This window comes from Camponotus vicinus, unplaced genomic scaffold (genome assembly GCF_025532165.1).
Source record: "Camponotus vicinus isolate PSW18456_S1 unplaced genomic scaffold, iyCamVici1.0 SCAF_11, whole genome shotgun sequence".
Classification (NCBI taxonomy): Eukaryota; Metazoa; Arthropoda; class Insecta; order Hymenoptera; family Formicidae; genus Camponotus; species Camponotus vicinus.
Window position 1 is genome coordinate 13935572 of NW_028141947.1, and position 14661 is coordinate 13950232.

General features: G+C 38.7%; 1 protein-coding gene across 8 annotated transcripts in view; it reads left to right on the forward strand.

Annotated features, from left to right (window-relative positions):
* Kon (chondroitin sulfate proteoglycan 4-like protein) overlaps positions 1-14661 on the forward strand; it is a 52193-nt gene that overhangs the window by 6650 nt on the left and 30882 nt on the right. For 2 of the 8 annotated variants that reach the window (XM_083081531.1, XM_083081535.1), the window contains exon 2: positions 8218-8908. In XM_083081531.1, the coding sequence (XP_082937657.1) occupies positions 8809-8908 (100 nt within the window). In that variant the 5' untranslated portion in view covers positions 8218-8808. Of the gene's footprint in view, positions 1-3739; positions 4368-4410; positions 5732-5805; positions 8909-14661 lie in introns of those variants that run through there. The other 6 variants (XM_083081532.1, XM_083081527.1, XM_083081528.1 and 3 more) reach the window with 6 other exon arrangements.

A 14661-nucleotide genomic window follows, 5' to 3' on the forward strand; every position in this document is an offset into this window, starting at 1 on the left:
TCGGGAGCGAAGAATAGTACAAAAAGTCGACCGTGTGATGCGAGCCATTACGTATTCTTGTCGAAATCACGTTGCGAAGCACATTGCGGATTTTATTAATTTTCACATGGAATAGTAGATTAATCGATCCACATACGCGATTCTTCGGCCATTCGCTGCAAATTGTACGCTGAAAAATGAGTCGGGGAAGGACGCGCGCGCGAGAATTCTCTCGTGTGAGAATCGTATAAATAATTTTTATGCGACTTCGACTTTTCGCGCAGTTCGACTTCCGCTGGTTGTACAGTTTTATCTCTCGTCGTGCTCCTTCGACATTTCCCCGAGGACATGTAAATTTGTACGGGAAAGAAAGACAACGCGTCGCGCGTCAATAACGCCGCACCGACCGAATAATTGGCTCATACTTGAATGAAATCGGAAACTTTGATAGCGGAAAATGCAAAGAAAAGGAGAAAGTTTAACGTTACGACTCTTTGAGTCTGAGCGAGCGAAGAACAGTTGTTAAAAATTCTGTCGTTGTAATTTCATTGCATAATTTTTCGGTAGATATATCGCGTGTGTTATTTCGTTCTAGTTATGTTTCTGCAACATTTCCCCGGGGCGGAGTAAATTTGAGAGATGGAAAGAAAGAAAATATTGTCTGCTTCGTCGACCAGGCGGCAAAGAAGCAGTTTTGGGCGCACAAAGGGCTCACAAAATAGATCACCCTGTCGTATCCTCCAATGGGATATCACAAGCGTTCCACTTTAAAGCTCGCTCTTGTGCAACCTCATACCAATTTTGATCAAAATGTATGAATTATTGTTATTATTAGTCTATCATTATCCGCGTGTGACTTTATCTCTGCCTATAGAATGACGCTGGAACGCATAATTAATTTCACGTCCCATGAATTTAACGAAATCCAGGATGAATTCCGAAACTAGTAAATATTTACGGATAATTTTGTTCTATAAACGAGATGTTAATTATGCAGACCGACACATTTTACCGCTAACACGTTGAATAGATCTCACTAATATGTTGGAAATCATACATTTTACCGCTAACACGTTGAATAGATCTCACTAATATGTTGGAAATCATACAACAGTACATAATCATACAACAGTACATAAATACGTACATACTATTCATCCGAAGCTTAAAACGCAAATGAGAACGTATAATAAAACAAATAATTTTAATACTATCTTGTGAGAGATTTCAAAAGAAGATGAATATTTAATCGGCGAGAACAGCATTTGCGTGTGTCTACCGACGACAAATGTAAATTTTCAAGCTTTGATGTTCGCGGATCCGCAAACCAAAGTAGATAGACTTTCTTTGCGAGCTAATACGCTCGTTTCAGTTCTCGCGGAAGTTTTGCTACAAACAATTTGCTTGAAATTGTGGCACGTGCGCGATAAACGCCAAGGGAAAACGGAAATGGCCCTCTCGAGGATGCGGGCAAGCGTCATCTTCCTCGCGACTCACGTCTTACAAAAATTCGCTCCGCGCTCCGAAAAACTATGCAGGTAAGCCCACCGACTCACTCTCGGGATGCTTAAATTGCCATTATACCAGCAAAACGCTCGAGGGGCCATATCGTTTGACTTTGGCGAATTTCGCTGTTAAACTTTATTGAAGATAAAAACATACTTGGAGAGAAGAGGAGCGCAAAAACTGTGCGCCCGTTAAACTGCAAATGCATCCGACTTCATTAACTTATCGCGATCATAATTAAAGATTGCAGCTGAAATAGTGTAGTGCCGTTGAGTAGTTGATAACAATTGAAAATAGAAACATTGTGTTTAATTAATAATTTGCAAAATCGCTGTTACTAAACATACTGAATGTTTAAAGAGAAATGTTCCAGTCGCGTAATATACAAGAGCTTAAGCTTACTGGAATAGGTAATGCATATAGTTTAAACGCATTTCAGTTATTCTCTTCGCAATTCTGTACTCTCAACGGACAATAGAAAGTTATGTCAACGTAATATTGTATCCTTAAATCGCCGTTACTCGGGTCTTAAATACTGATTTTCTCTGCCTCTTATTTCTGATATTTGGAAACATTTTTCAAGCGAAAACAGATCGTCGAGTAACTTTTAACAAGTGTGCCCTCGTTTCGGCTATTCAGTAACTTGGAGGCAAATTCGCATCTATCGAAAGAGAGAGAGAGAGAGAGACGTTTTGTTTCAATGTAAATATGCAATCGTCTCTGGAAGCTCGTATAAGAGGAAATGTAATTGTATTACGTTACCTGAGTAAATTATAGCTAAATCGAAAAAAATATTCGAGCAAATTATTAATGCAGTGATTTAATCTTAGAGAATAATGATCTAGCGAACGATTAAAAGTAAGTCACCTTTGTTGAAAATAATCAATAAGATTGCTTTATATCATAGCAAACTTGTAATTTTCTACTTCTTTCAATTCATGTATATAATTCATGTTTATCCATAATGGCAAAAGTTGTATATTGTTCAACGGTGTTGTATAATATCGTTTATTAGTATTATCTTGTCTTTATCAAGTATATATATATATATATATATATATATATATATATATATATATATATATATATATATATATAGTTAATAAGCAGTAGCAAAAGAGGTAACAGTATCTGTATGCATTATATGAACTCGATCATGTAGTTATTATTACTCTTGGAATAAACAAGCTGGCTACCTACGCCAAATACAGATCTAATTATATCCAAGGTAACATTATATCCGAATATATAGCTATACTCGATGATATTTATGACGAACTAATATTTTACCTTAGGGCATACATCGATAAAATTTTATTGATGTGAAATATATAATATAATTGTTTATCATTATCATTTGTTAAATAATATGTCTCCCTCTGTGTTATATAATGTAATTAAAATTTCGTCTATTTAAATATATCATAATACGCGGAATGTCTACTTTGCGCATTCTATTATTTTGTTTATGGAACGGAAGTATATACGTCATCCTAAAAAGAAGAATATAAAAATTACCTTGTTACTTGAATAAAAAATAATTAACGCAATAAAACGCGTATTTACATTTTAGCTATTCCATAATTTCTTATTTTGATTGAATTAATACTCATTTAATTTAGTCAAACAGAACCCGATGTTTTTGATCAAAAAGTACTCCGAACAGTCAATAGCAGTTCTGGCCGATCTTGATTTCGCAATTTTTGTTTGATGAACAAATACACAGATAAAAATTCAACCAACTAAATAAAAATGTTCTCCTCTTTAAGCGTTAATATTTCGATTGTTGCATATGCTCATCTATTATTGATATATAAATATAATGAATAATTATGAATAATTAATTAAAGCTCGGAGTTATACTATTTATTTGAATTCAATTAATTTGTTAGCGTCGAGAAGCGCTATAAAATGTAAGCTCGACTATTTGATAATCAAAGAATTTAATCGCTCGCGACAAAGTGCCTAATTAATTACGACGAACAGTAACGGGACGCGTTTACACCGGCATTCTTCCATGTTAAACTGTCCGATATACCGCACCATTAATATTTATAACAGCGTTATCATCAAACTTCATCATCGTTTGCCCATTGGGGATCTAAATGCGTCGTCGTTGCAAAGAGAAATCCTAAAACAGCATCCCTGTCCGCCCCGTAGTTCGCGTCGCCGCCACCACTGGCCGATAGGCAAGCAAAGCACAGACAGGCCAGGGGTGCAGGAACGAGCGGGGTCGACCCTGCGCGCAGCCTCCCCAGTCCACCCCGAAGATTCAGTCGTCGTGCGACAGAGGAGGGCCGAGGAGCGCCCGGTCGAAGCGTCGACGAGGTCCTCTCTCCACTCTCTTCGTCTCCTGTTTCCGCACGCGTATCTCTTTTTATCCGTCTCGCGTTCGGTCTATCTGGACCAAAAGCCGAAAGCGACCGAGTCCCTCTTTGTCTTTTTCCCTCTCTTTCTCCATCTCTCTCTTTCGCTCTCTCCTTCATCTCCCTCCGCGAACCGCGAGTGAAAACGAGCCGGGCAGCGCCGCGCCGACCTTCACCATTTTGGTACACGCAGCACGCGCGACGCACGTAAAGCTGTGTGTGCGATCCTCGTCCGGCGAAGGAAAGCCGCGAGAGGAACTCGCCGAATTTTGCCGGAATGCGCGCGGAGCGGCCGATCCGCTGCGTGAATTCCGTGACGAAACGTCGACGATGCCGGTCTGGGGGCTGCTAGCCTCCCTCAACTCCGCCTCTCGTTTCTGTCACTCCATTCGTTTCGTTCGCTCTCTTTTTCTCTCTATCACGCAGCAAAGGGTGGGTGGTGATACGCCGGTGGCAGTGGCGGCAGTAGTGTGTGGATGCTCGCACTGGTGGGTGCTCTCTAGTGTGTGTACTAGAGTAAGTAGTGGTTGCTGGTGTCGGTGGTGGCAGTGGTGGTGGCGGTGGTGGTGGTGGTGGTGGTTTAAATTTCAGCCGCGTGCACGGGTTCACCTACGTGAGCCATTATACGGGTCCTCGGCTTTCTCGCCGACTGGGAGGCTATACGAGCGGTCACGGTCCACGAACGCGAATTCTAGTCGCCTTCGCTCACGTTACCCCTTTTCGTCGTCCTCATCTACTCGCGTCTACCCGATGTGCTGACGCTCGACGTGCTTGCTCGATGCCGCTTGCTCACTCATCTTGACCGAAATTCGCGTGCGCTCGCTTTGTAGGTGTTGGTTGCTGGCGATACGCCGGTCGACCGTCGTATCTGTACCCGTATGTGTGTATATGCGCGTGCTTTGTTGAAAGGGTGCATAGTAGTATTACTACTACGATATTCTCGACGTTTCGTACTGATTGCCGAGGCAACGTAGTAGTCGGAGAGATGAGATAAAAAGATTATCCGCCTCGCGGCTACGAAACCCGGCGGTAAAATGTCAAAATGCATCGTACCGTTCGTTTCGCGGATACAAAAATTAAGCCGTTCTCGGAGATCAAAGCGGGATAACTTGAAAAAATAAGCTCGCGAGATAAAATATTATTCTTCGGGATTGTTGAAACCGTTAAAAACATATGCGCTACGTGTTTCGATGACAAACGAAGAAATCTTAATTTTAGCCAAACGTTAAATCATTTTTTTAATTTAGAAATGGCATTCTTTTTCAACGTGGATTTCGATGTATCGATTGAAGGCAATCACCAATCACATGCCATTAATCTCGAAGCTGTATAAATTAAAAGTATGGCACATCATTCGTTGATTGCTGAATCTCTTAGCGACCGTAAGATAAAAAAAATCACGGTATATCTGTATCTTTAATCGCAGAGCATTATTGGCATCAATAATCTTACATCTCTAATGCAAATACCTTTTTCTTTTCTATTATATCCTCCTGCATGTATAGAAAAGAGGGACAATTCGATATTTTTCACGAAACTGCGTGTGTAAATATTGCCACGTACGGAACGATCACATATATACTTCGAAAACGCGTTAAATATGTACTCATACGTATATATTCACGTGTGTGTTCCTTGGACAGAAATATTGCATCATTGTGATGGGTTCCTCTCGCCGTAACTCTCTTTAACGCCGCGTAAAAACAGAAAGTATAGTAAAAACATCATCCGTTCTGCCATGATAATCTAAAGCCCATTTAATCGGCCGCCGACGCAGAGTAGAGAAGTCCTGGAAATTACCGACATGTATCTTCCTCTTCCGATTATTTCACGTAAATCCGCCATGAGATTAAATGGCTTTCTATACGAATCCTATATACGTACGTGTGCATGTATATATATATAATATATATATATATATATATATATATATATATATGTGTGTGTGTGTGTGTGTGTGTGTGTGTGTGTGTGTGTGTGTGTGTGTGTGTGTGTGTGTGTGTATATCCTTGATACATAGATATATACGTTCACATTGGTAGGAACGAAGGTATCGTTTTCGTAAATTGCATCTAGATGCGCGACGGTCCTTCTTCTCGGCGACAATTAGACTCGATAAAACCATTACCATCACACGCCGATTCCATGCGCGGCCAACCGTGAGAACGAACGGTGAGAAAAAAAGAAAAAAAAACGATGTCGCACAGATATATAGAGAGGAAGCTCGGTTCGGTAAAACGACACGGGTTCGAAGCGTGTATCTTTCGAATAAAGCGTACCGCTCACTATTTGGATGCGTTTCGCAAGAGCGAATTTCAACGGGTTACCTTATGGACGAGCGTTGGAAGTCTCGTTCGATGTGGTGGCTGGAAATAGGGGTTGCAATCGGTGAGGGTGGTTTGTTTTGCGCTCGATTCGATGCCCGCCGAATAGAAACAACCGGCATGCGCTTTTTTTTTCCACGATGTAGTGTTGCGCCGAGACGATCAACGATGTAGAGGTTGAAGAGGAGTGGGAAGAGGAGACTGAGAGAGAGCGAAAAATATGCCCCGTGTGCATGTCGAGCGTGTCGGTCGCTTTTTTGCTCTTGTCTTGTACTTCTGGCTCTTCTTTTTTTTTCTGTCTCTCTATTTCATCGTTGTTCGCTACTCGAGGATCGTTGACCGTGTTGAATGTCGGTCACTGCAAATGAGATTCGCAGATGCCGAGACGCGGAGAAGTTCTCTCGAAATTGTCTCCCTTTCTCTCTCTCTCTCTCTCTCTCTCTCTCTCTCTCTCTCTCTCTCTTTCTCTTTCTCCTCTCCGTCTCTATTTCTCGCGAGAAATTCTCGAAGTAAACCGACGCCTGGATGAAAGAAGGGAAAATGCCAAGTTGCGGGTTGGCAGGGTCGTTTAAATGTTTAGATTTGTGGTGTGAAAGTCCTTCTTTTACCTTATGCGAAAAACTTCTTATCGTGCGGAAGTTCGCGTTTGCGCATTTGAAATGCGAGTGGGCTTTCGCGCCGCAGAAAAATACCGCCTTCCGTCGTATCGCGAATACAAGGGAGAATTCAAGTGGTTTTAATTTCGGCCACGATAATTTTCGTGGTCGCGGGAACAACAGGGGCGATGCCTCTCTCGCCTCCAACGAGAAATAATTATTTTAGACGGCGATCCTGCGTGTCTGGACGTATACGAGATTCCTTTTCCTATGTGTATATATATATATATATATATATATATATATATATATATATATGTGTGTGTGTGTGTGTGTGTGTGTGTGTGTGTGTGATTCGCACGTATCACAATCTATCAATAAAAAATGAGTTTCTCTTTCGCTATGATTGTATCGACGGGATACATAGCGTTTGGCTCTCGCTTCACAAATTAAATTATGAATATTTCCAAAACAACTGCAACATCTCAAATGTAGCGGCAATTTATTCATCACGTATCGTTATAAAGAAATAATTTATTAATTATATTTATTTATTTATTTATTTATTTGTTTCCGCAGATTTTTAAAGTTGTCTGCAAGTGTATTAATTTCCGTGTTGTAACAGACTCATAAATATTTTAATAAAAAAATATTAGTTTTACGTTATTTTTTCTTGTACCAGCCTCGCTAAGATTATAATATTTTCGAACAATAGTGTCATGCTGCTGCTTTTTCATGCTGAAAATAATTCTTCGCAAAAACTTCGGCGAGAGCTCTCTCATAACCGTCCACGTATTTATATTACTAAAATAAATATAAAACGGTAAAATAATTGCTCGCTACTTGCGTCATAAGAAAATTCCACAAGGAAAGCTTCTCACATCCAATTTTTATTATATCTTCTTTACTTATTTTTAAAAATTCTAAATTTAGAGGAAATTTAGAGAAGCAAATAGACATACATTTTCTTATTTTTTGTATATATACTTTTAATAGTTTTTAAAGACTTAAAACTTATTATTTGATTATTTTAAATATTTATATTTTGTGTTCATTATTTCATTTATATTAAAAACATGAAAAGTAACATATAAACTGCTATCAATTCGAGATAATATTTTATAAGATGTATACATTAATTATCACTAACATATATTAGCCTATCAAATTTCTTTTCATTAATGTAATAATACTTTTTTTTTTTAATTAAACGTCTTTCTCGACACGCGCGCGCGTTTGAATGAAACCTTTGAGGATGCATCGCACCTGCCTCACGGTGTTCAACACTTTGACCCGAGCTTTTTCGCGAGTGCGAGCTTTCTGCAGCGAGCATGTACGTGCCCGAAAGCTCGAAGCGTAGCATCAGCGGATACAGAGTACAGAATTTTCGCGAGAAATCTGCACGTTACACGTGCGTTTTGCAGCTGTGCTCCGCTGTTCTTTCAGATTCGACCGAATCGGTGTGGTGGTGCACCGTAACGCGAAAACGACCGAAGGAAATACGTGCAAAACGAGATGCCAGCTTCCGTGACGTTCGTGCCGCATCTTGGGAGATACGTCATCACGCGAGGACTAGGTTCGTGGGAGCGCCCGTCGATTTTACACTTTTCTACTAAATCAGCCCTTAACGTCCCCATGGATGCACCGATCTATGATCGATAAGCATCTGTGAAGGAGTGTCTCAATTCGAACGTCGCCATCGTGATTCGTTTGTCTCGATATCGAGATATCGAACGTCCTGCGGAGGAGCGAGAGAGAAGAATTCCGCGATGTGCGTGACGGGGAAGACATACGAGCGAGAAATGGATGGGAAAAGTACGTTCGAATCTTAGCCCGCTCTTGCCCGTAAATAGCGTTTTGTAACCCCCGTCACGTGAAATCGATATCCCTTAAGAGCCGGTCCGTGAGGTCGTTCGTCAGACCGGTGCTGCCTGTTTCGCCCCGTGGAAGTGGAAGAGTGAAGAGTGGGTGCCGAGTCTGCGGGGAGCCTGCGGGAGAAGGCGGACAGGAACGGGCTTTGGCTGAATAAAAGAAGAGATGCACAGGAAAAGGCCAGCGTTCCTCAACGACATGGGACTGCTAATGTTCTTAGCAGTAACAGCCTCTCTGTTGGGTTATTGCCAAACAGACGAAAAAGGTAAGACGCAGCATCGCGATCCCTCTCTTGACTTACCGTTTTGCCCCCTTTCTCTCCTTTCTCGTCTCCGTCCCTCGCGCTATCCACCACCACCGTGGAGGTAGCGTCGAAAGAAATACGGATTTCGCTTTCCGCATCGCCACTCGGACGGACGAGGGTGAAGGGACGCGAGGATAGCGCCATGCGCGAGAAAGAACGGCGAAGATTAACTTTTATGGCCGCCGGCACCAGTAGTTCCTGCGAATTTACTTATAGCAGGAACGGTTTAATGGTCGTCGTGCACACATATATACACGCACACGTCGCCGAACGCTTTTAATAGTGCGAGAGACTGTGGCGCGCTACACCCGCGGCATCCCTTCGTAAACACCCCCACACGACAATGATTATATCGAGAGAAACGCGCGCAAGAGTACCTCGGTCTCTTTAACTCTTAATCCGTAAATAGCCACTAGAATAACTGAAAGCCACTATTTTTTTATGACTGTAGTAATAGAAATTTGTATGTGATGTTTGTACGTGTATGTAAAAAAAAATTTTTTGTATGTATAATATAAAATGATAAGCGAAGGAAATGAGATGGAAATTAAAGTTGTAATCGTTTATAATAATTGCAATTATCTGTACAATCGTTAAAAGAGTATGAAAAACATCATCATTTTGGATCAATATTCTCAATGGCTTAAAACAATTCAAAATCCATTTTTTAATTGAAATTTTACAAGTTAAATTTTTTTTTCAGAACCATTGGAAAGTATCAGATTATTTGGTGATACTTGTGCTTTCTTTTAAATAATTCGAGACTTATAATTGTTACACATAATTATACATCTATAAAAGTGCTTTCATTAACTCTTCTTTTATTATCGAGAAAAAATTTGAATAGATCCAATCTTTTTATAGCACATTGCAGTATAATCATCAAACTCAATAACTCTTGATATTTTACAATTACTTTAGAATTAACTGGCTGCTTTATTACTTCAAAGTTTTAAGCGTGCTATTAAATATTTGCATTATGTCCTTCGTTATACAAGCGCGAGATATTGTACATGAGGAATGTGGGCGGATTTATATATGATTATATGCTGGAAGAAGAGAAATATTATTCTATAATTTTGCAAAATAGTCGTCTGAATTTCTTCGATATATATTCTGTGCTACACGTGCTACATAAGAATCTTAATAACGTAAACGGATTTTATTCTTGAACAAAAAAAGAATAGAATAAAACGTACAATATGATGTACTTCCGAGTCTAAAGTAGAAAATAAATTTTTTTAATTCGTAATGTAGGATATATGCTTACGCACGACGCGATAAATGAGTGTGCGAGAAGAATGGACGCGAGCGTTTTCAGAGTCGCTAATTAAATTTGTCCAATTTGCAATAATCGAACGCGGAAATCACGTTGAAGTAATAACTTGCTACTAAATCATACATATCGTTACAATACATATCGGGAATGCACTCGTGCAACGAATTATCGGCGTATCCGTTATCGTGTGTTATGTTGTACAACGCTCGATGTATGTGAGCTTAGCGTTTCATCTGAATAAACCGGATAATCGAAATAGGTAATCCCCGCGCCGGTTAGTTTTCCCGGAGTCATCTCTTTCCCGACGTTGTACCTTACCAGATTGATCTGAATTTAACAAGCGGTGAGACCGTGATATTCGCGCGCACGGCAAGTTCAAACAGAAAATTGTTAACGTTCATACATTGCAACGGTCTCTTCCGAAAAAAAGTTCAATGGCGTTCGTAACAATCAATATGTCGCGTCGCGTACCAATAAAATCCACACGCCCGACGTATTCACTCGCGTGTTAATTCACATTCCGAATTCTCTTTCCGAAATTGTTCTGCTGTTGTTTATTATACGTAGATGCAATTTCAAAGCGATCAATTAAATTTGTCATGTTTCGTGCGTTTGGATATAATTAAAAGGAAAATTCCGGTGAAATATTTGCGAAATATATATACGTATACATAGCAAGAATATGCTGTATATAATAGCGGAAGAATGCAACACTCGCGATGTTCGTTTTACATTATTCGCGGTTGATCTCACGCGAAATTATACTTTCCCCGAGAGACATATACCGGAATATCCCGAAATAAAATGAGATACCTCTCTGCTACTCTAATCAGTTTTCCGTTTGTCGGATTAATTTGCATGGAGCGTGCGAGACTGTTGCGTCGCGTCGCACGTGGCGTATCGCACATTTGTTTTTACACACCTCCACTCCGGCTACTCCGACTGGATACATATTTTTTGCGAAAAACACATGCATCGGAAAAGAGAGAAATTTGCTGTTACGCGGCCGCATCGTATCGCACCGCACCGCATATTTTGTACGCGCCAGTCATGTGCGTTTAATATCTCGCAAAGATGCAATCGAAGAACATGTGCCATAATTACTTGCTAAAATGGTTTGCAATAAGAGAAAGGCTGAGAGAAAATATAAAAACAATTGTAGATATGTACAATTATAATTATATATAAATATATGATCGAAACACTATTAAATATTTCGGTTCTCTCAACATCTTCAATAATTTCATAAAAATGATCGATTGCGTCAACGTTACTTGGAATTTGATTAAGTTATTGAATGTAAGATTTAATTCAGATTGCAATCGATTTTTAAACATTTAGAAAAACGGAAGACACACACACACAGCGTTTCGTCATAGTTTTCGCTTGTGATTACACACACTTTTTAGTATGACAAATAAAAGCAATCAAGGTTTATCGATATCGATAGTTAATTAAGATCGATTAGCACGTTTATTAATTTTTATTTTTGCCTGCAATTCAATATCTATCGGTGAAATTATCAGGAAATGGAGTACTTGGCATAAAAATTTACGAGATTGTTTTCATCTGCCGGTCACATCGAGCCGCACCGACTACTACCACCGCATGTTAATGCACGGTATACTTTTTCTCGAATGTCGCTGGCCAATTACGCTTACATAACCAGAGAGAATCTCCATACGTTTTCGTGAAGAAAAGAATTACGAGAGTTGTATGATGTGCTTGAAACGCTCGTATCTCATAATATGGCTCGGTTCTACCTTGCCATGTTTATCCGGAATGCAGGTCAATCGGTGTATTCAATGAAATTCGATGCAACCGACCGGATATACAATCAACGCGGAAAACGCGGAAAATTTGATCTGAAATATACCCGTAAAATTACGAGAGACTGGTGCGGAGTTAGTTAATGATTAACGATACAGTTGAATAGATTAGCCTCTTGTTATCCAGCTATTATGTGGTATACATCATGAACCAGAAAATATGTATGTTTCGATGCCGATGCGATTCGTTTGTGTTAAAAAATACACGCACAATTTTTTAATCCGAATAATCATCCGTTATCTATGCGAATATGCAAGATAATACTTCGACATTGCGCTACAAATAAACCATTTGTGAAATGAATATATACGTAATATATCCTCGATATATACACATTCAATGAAAAAGTTTTAAAATTTATTATTTAATTTTCAACTATAAAATACACACCCACATGTCTCTTTGTGACCGAAATTTATGGAATATTGCTGGTGGATATATTCGCATGATTAACCCGATCTCTTTTGTGTAACGATTCTGTTATTTTGTACTGTAAAAGCGAATCTCGATTTTTAGTAATTCTACAAAACAAATAACCTATCGAATAACAACGGAATACGTATTTTCGATATCCGTATATAACCAACGAGAATCGTAATTACCGTAACGAATGTATAGATCTACATATACATGTATCACATGTCATACAATCGAAATAACAGTCTATACATGGATAGATTAAACGTACATTTGCACATGTGTATATGATCAGATATACACCTATGAAGATAACATGTGATAATCTTAAAAATTTAAATATTTGCATTCTAAAAAATTATATTTACAATTGTCAGTATATATTATAAATATCGAGAGAGAGAGAGAGAGAGAGAGAGAGAGCGAGAAAGAGAAAAAAAATATTGATTTATCTCTATATTCTGCAGCTTTTACATTAATTATTTGAGTTTCTTTGTTAATTATAAATTTTAATTAAATCTGTAAATTAGAAACCTTGTAAATTGATAAATCTTTCCAAAAATATTTGTTTGAAAAAGTTAAAATATTGCTGATTGAATTTGTTTATAAATAATATTGAAAATTTGACAATTTATTAATGTAATAAGTGCTTGAAAGAACTAGATGTTTGGAAAAAATTGTCACTTTATTATTGAAACATTTAATAATATTTAAAAATAATATTTAAAATTGATATTTTCAAATTAATATATTTTTTGCAAATTAATTGGCCCATGTGTGAGAAACGTTTGAGGTTTTAAATACGCACTTGATGAATTGCACGGGCATCAACGCTCCTATATTAAGTCGGTCCTTTGAAACGTACGTAAATATTGCGATTTGCGGATAACACGAATTGAGTAAGCCGCGGTGCAATGAACTGAAAAACACCGAGGGCAATACGATCGATTCGCGGTCGACGTTAATGTTTCTATGCACCAGCTAACTGAGAAGCAGAAGCGAGCGAGCGAGCGAGAGAGAGAGAGAGAGAGAGAGAGAGAGAGAGAGAGAGAGAGAGAATGGGAGATTCTTCGTACTTAATGGTCCGTGCTTTTATTCCATGTACTTGAACGCGTTCTTACATCAGTTACGGGAGTGGGAAATAAACCCTTGGTGTAACTTCGTTCATTCCTTTATATATGTGTCTATGGACGGCGCGCCATAAGATACGGGATCTCCACCGTTGTTCGTTCGAAGCGGCTGAAGCCGGTCATTCAGCGGCTCAATCGAAGCATCGACGTGTTCCTTTTACACTTACGGTCGTTTCAGAAACACGCTTTCGCTAATCGAGAATATTTTACGATCGTAATAGTCGAGATATGCCCCGAGGAGATCCGCACCGAAACTTTGCAGACTAACAGTGGATTCTCTATTTATCACTTTTTATTCGGACCGCAAAAGCGATATTTGTACCGCTGTAAAACCGATGTATAAGTCTACAGAAACACCCGAGAGAGTCGGAGAACTTTGACGATTCATTCATCAACCTGCCGCCAGGTTCACTTCTGCCGCTTTTGTTAATGAAGTGAGTCGAGCGGTTACTCGCTATAATAGACTTCGAGAACTTGGAAATCCATGGGTAAATTTCCAAGTATCGTGATTAATAATCATAGTATGTCTCTATAATTTCTTTGCGCTTTTCAATCGTTGTAACTATTTATTCTCTTTCAGTAGTTGATTATTAAATATTCAAAGTGACATTTTTCATCTCTGCCGGTTTAAATATATCAATATACCAAAAATCTTTTGATTATCCAAGAGCGCGTTTATTTGGAAATATCGGTCTTTTATTTCTATACGACGACTGCTTTGACATATGCGAATGACAGTTGATGCGAGCACGGGAAAACAATTTCACGCTCGCGTAGAAATAAAGCTTTTATTATTTTTATTAATATCATGAATAAATTTGATTTTCGGCGTCACGCGTGGAATATTATAATTCATTATTAATTAATATTATAAGTAATAGCGAATTGAAAATTTATAAGCCAGTTATATGAAAACATAGATGTAAAAAGAGAGAGATATAATAAGAAATGCTTATGATGTAAAATCATAATTGCTCAATTTGGGTTCAAGGCTATTTTGTTTGTATTTTCTAATTTTTTAAACTATATTTTATATACTATATATACAGTTATTATAA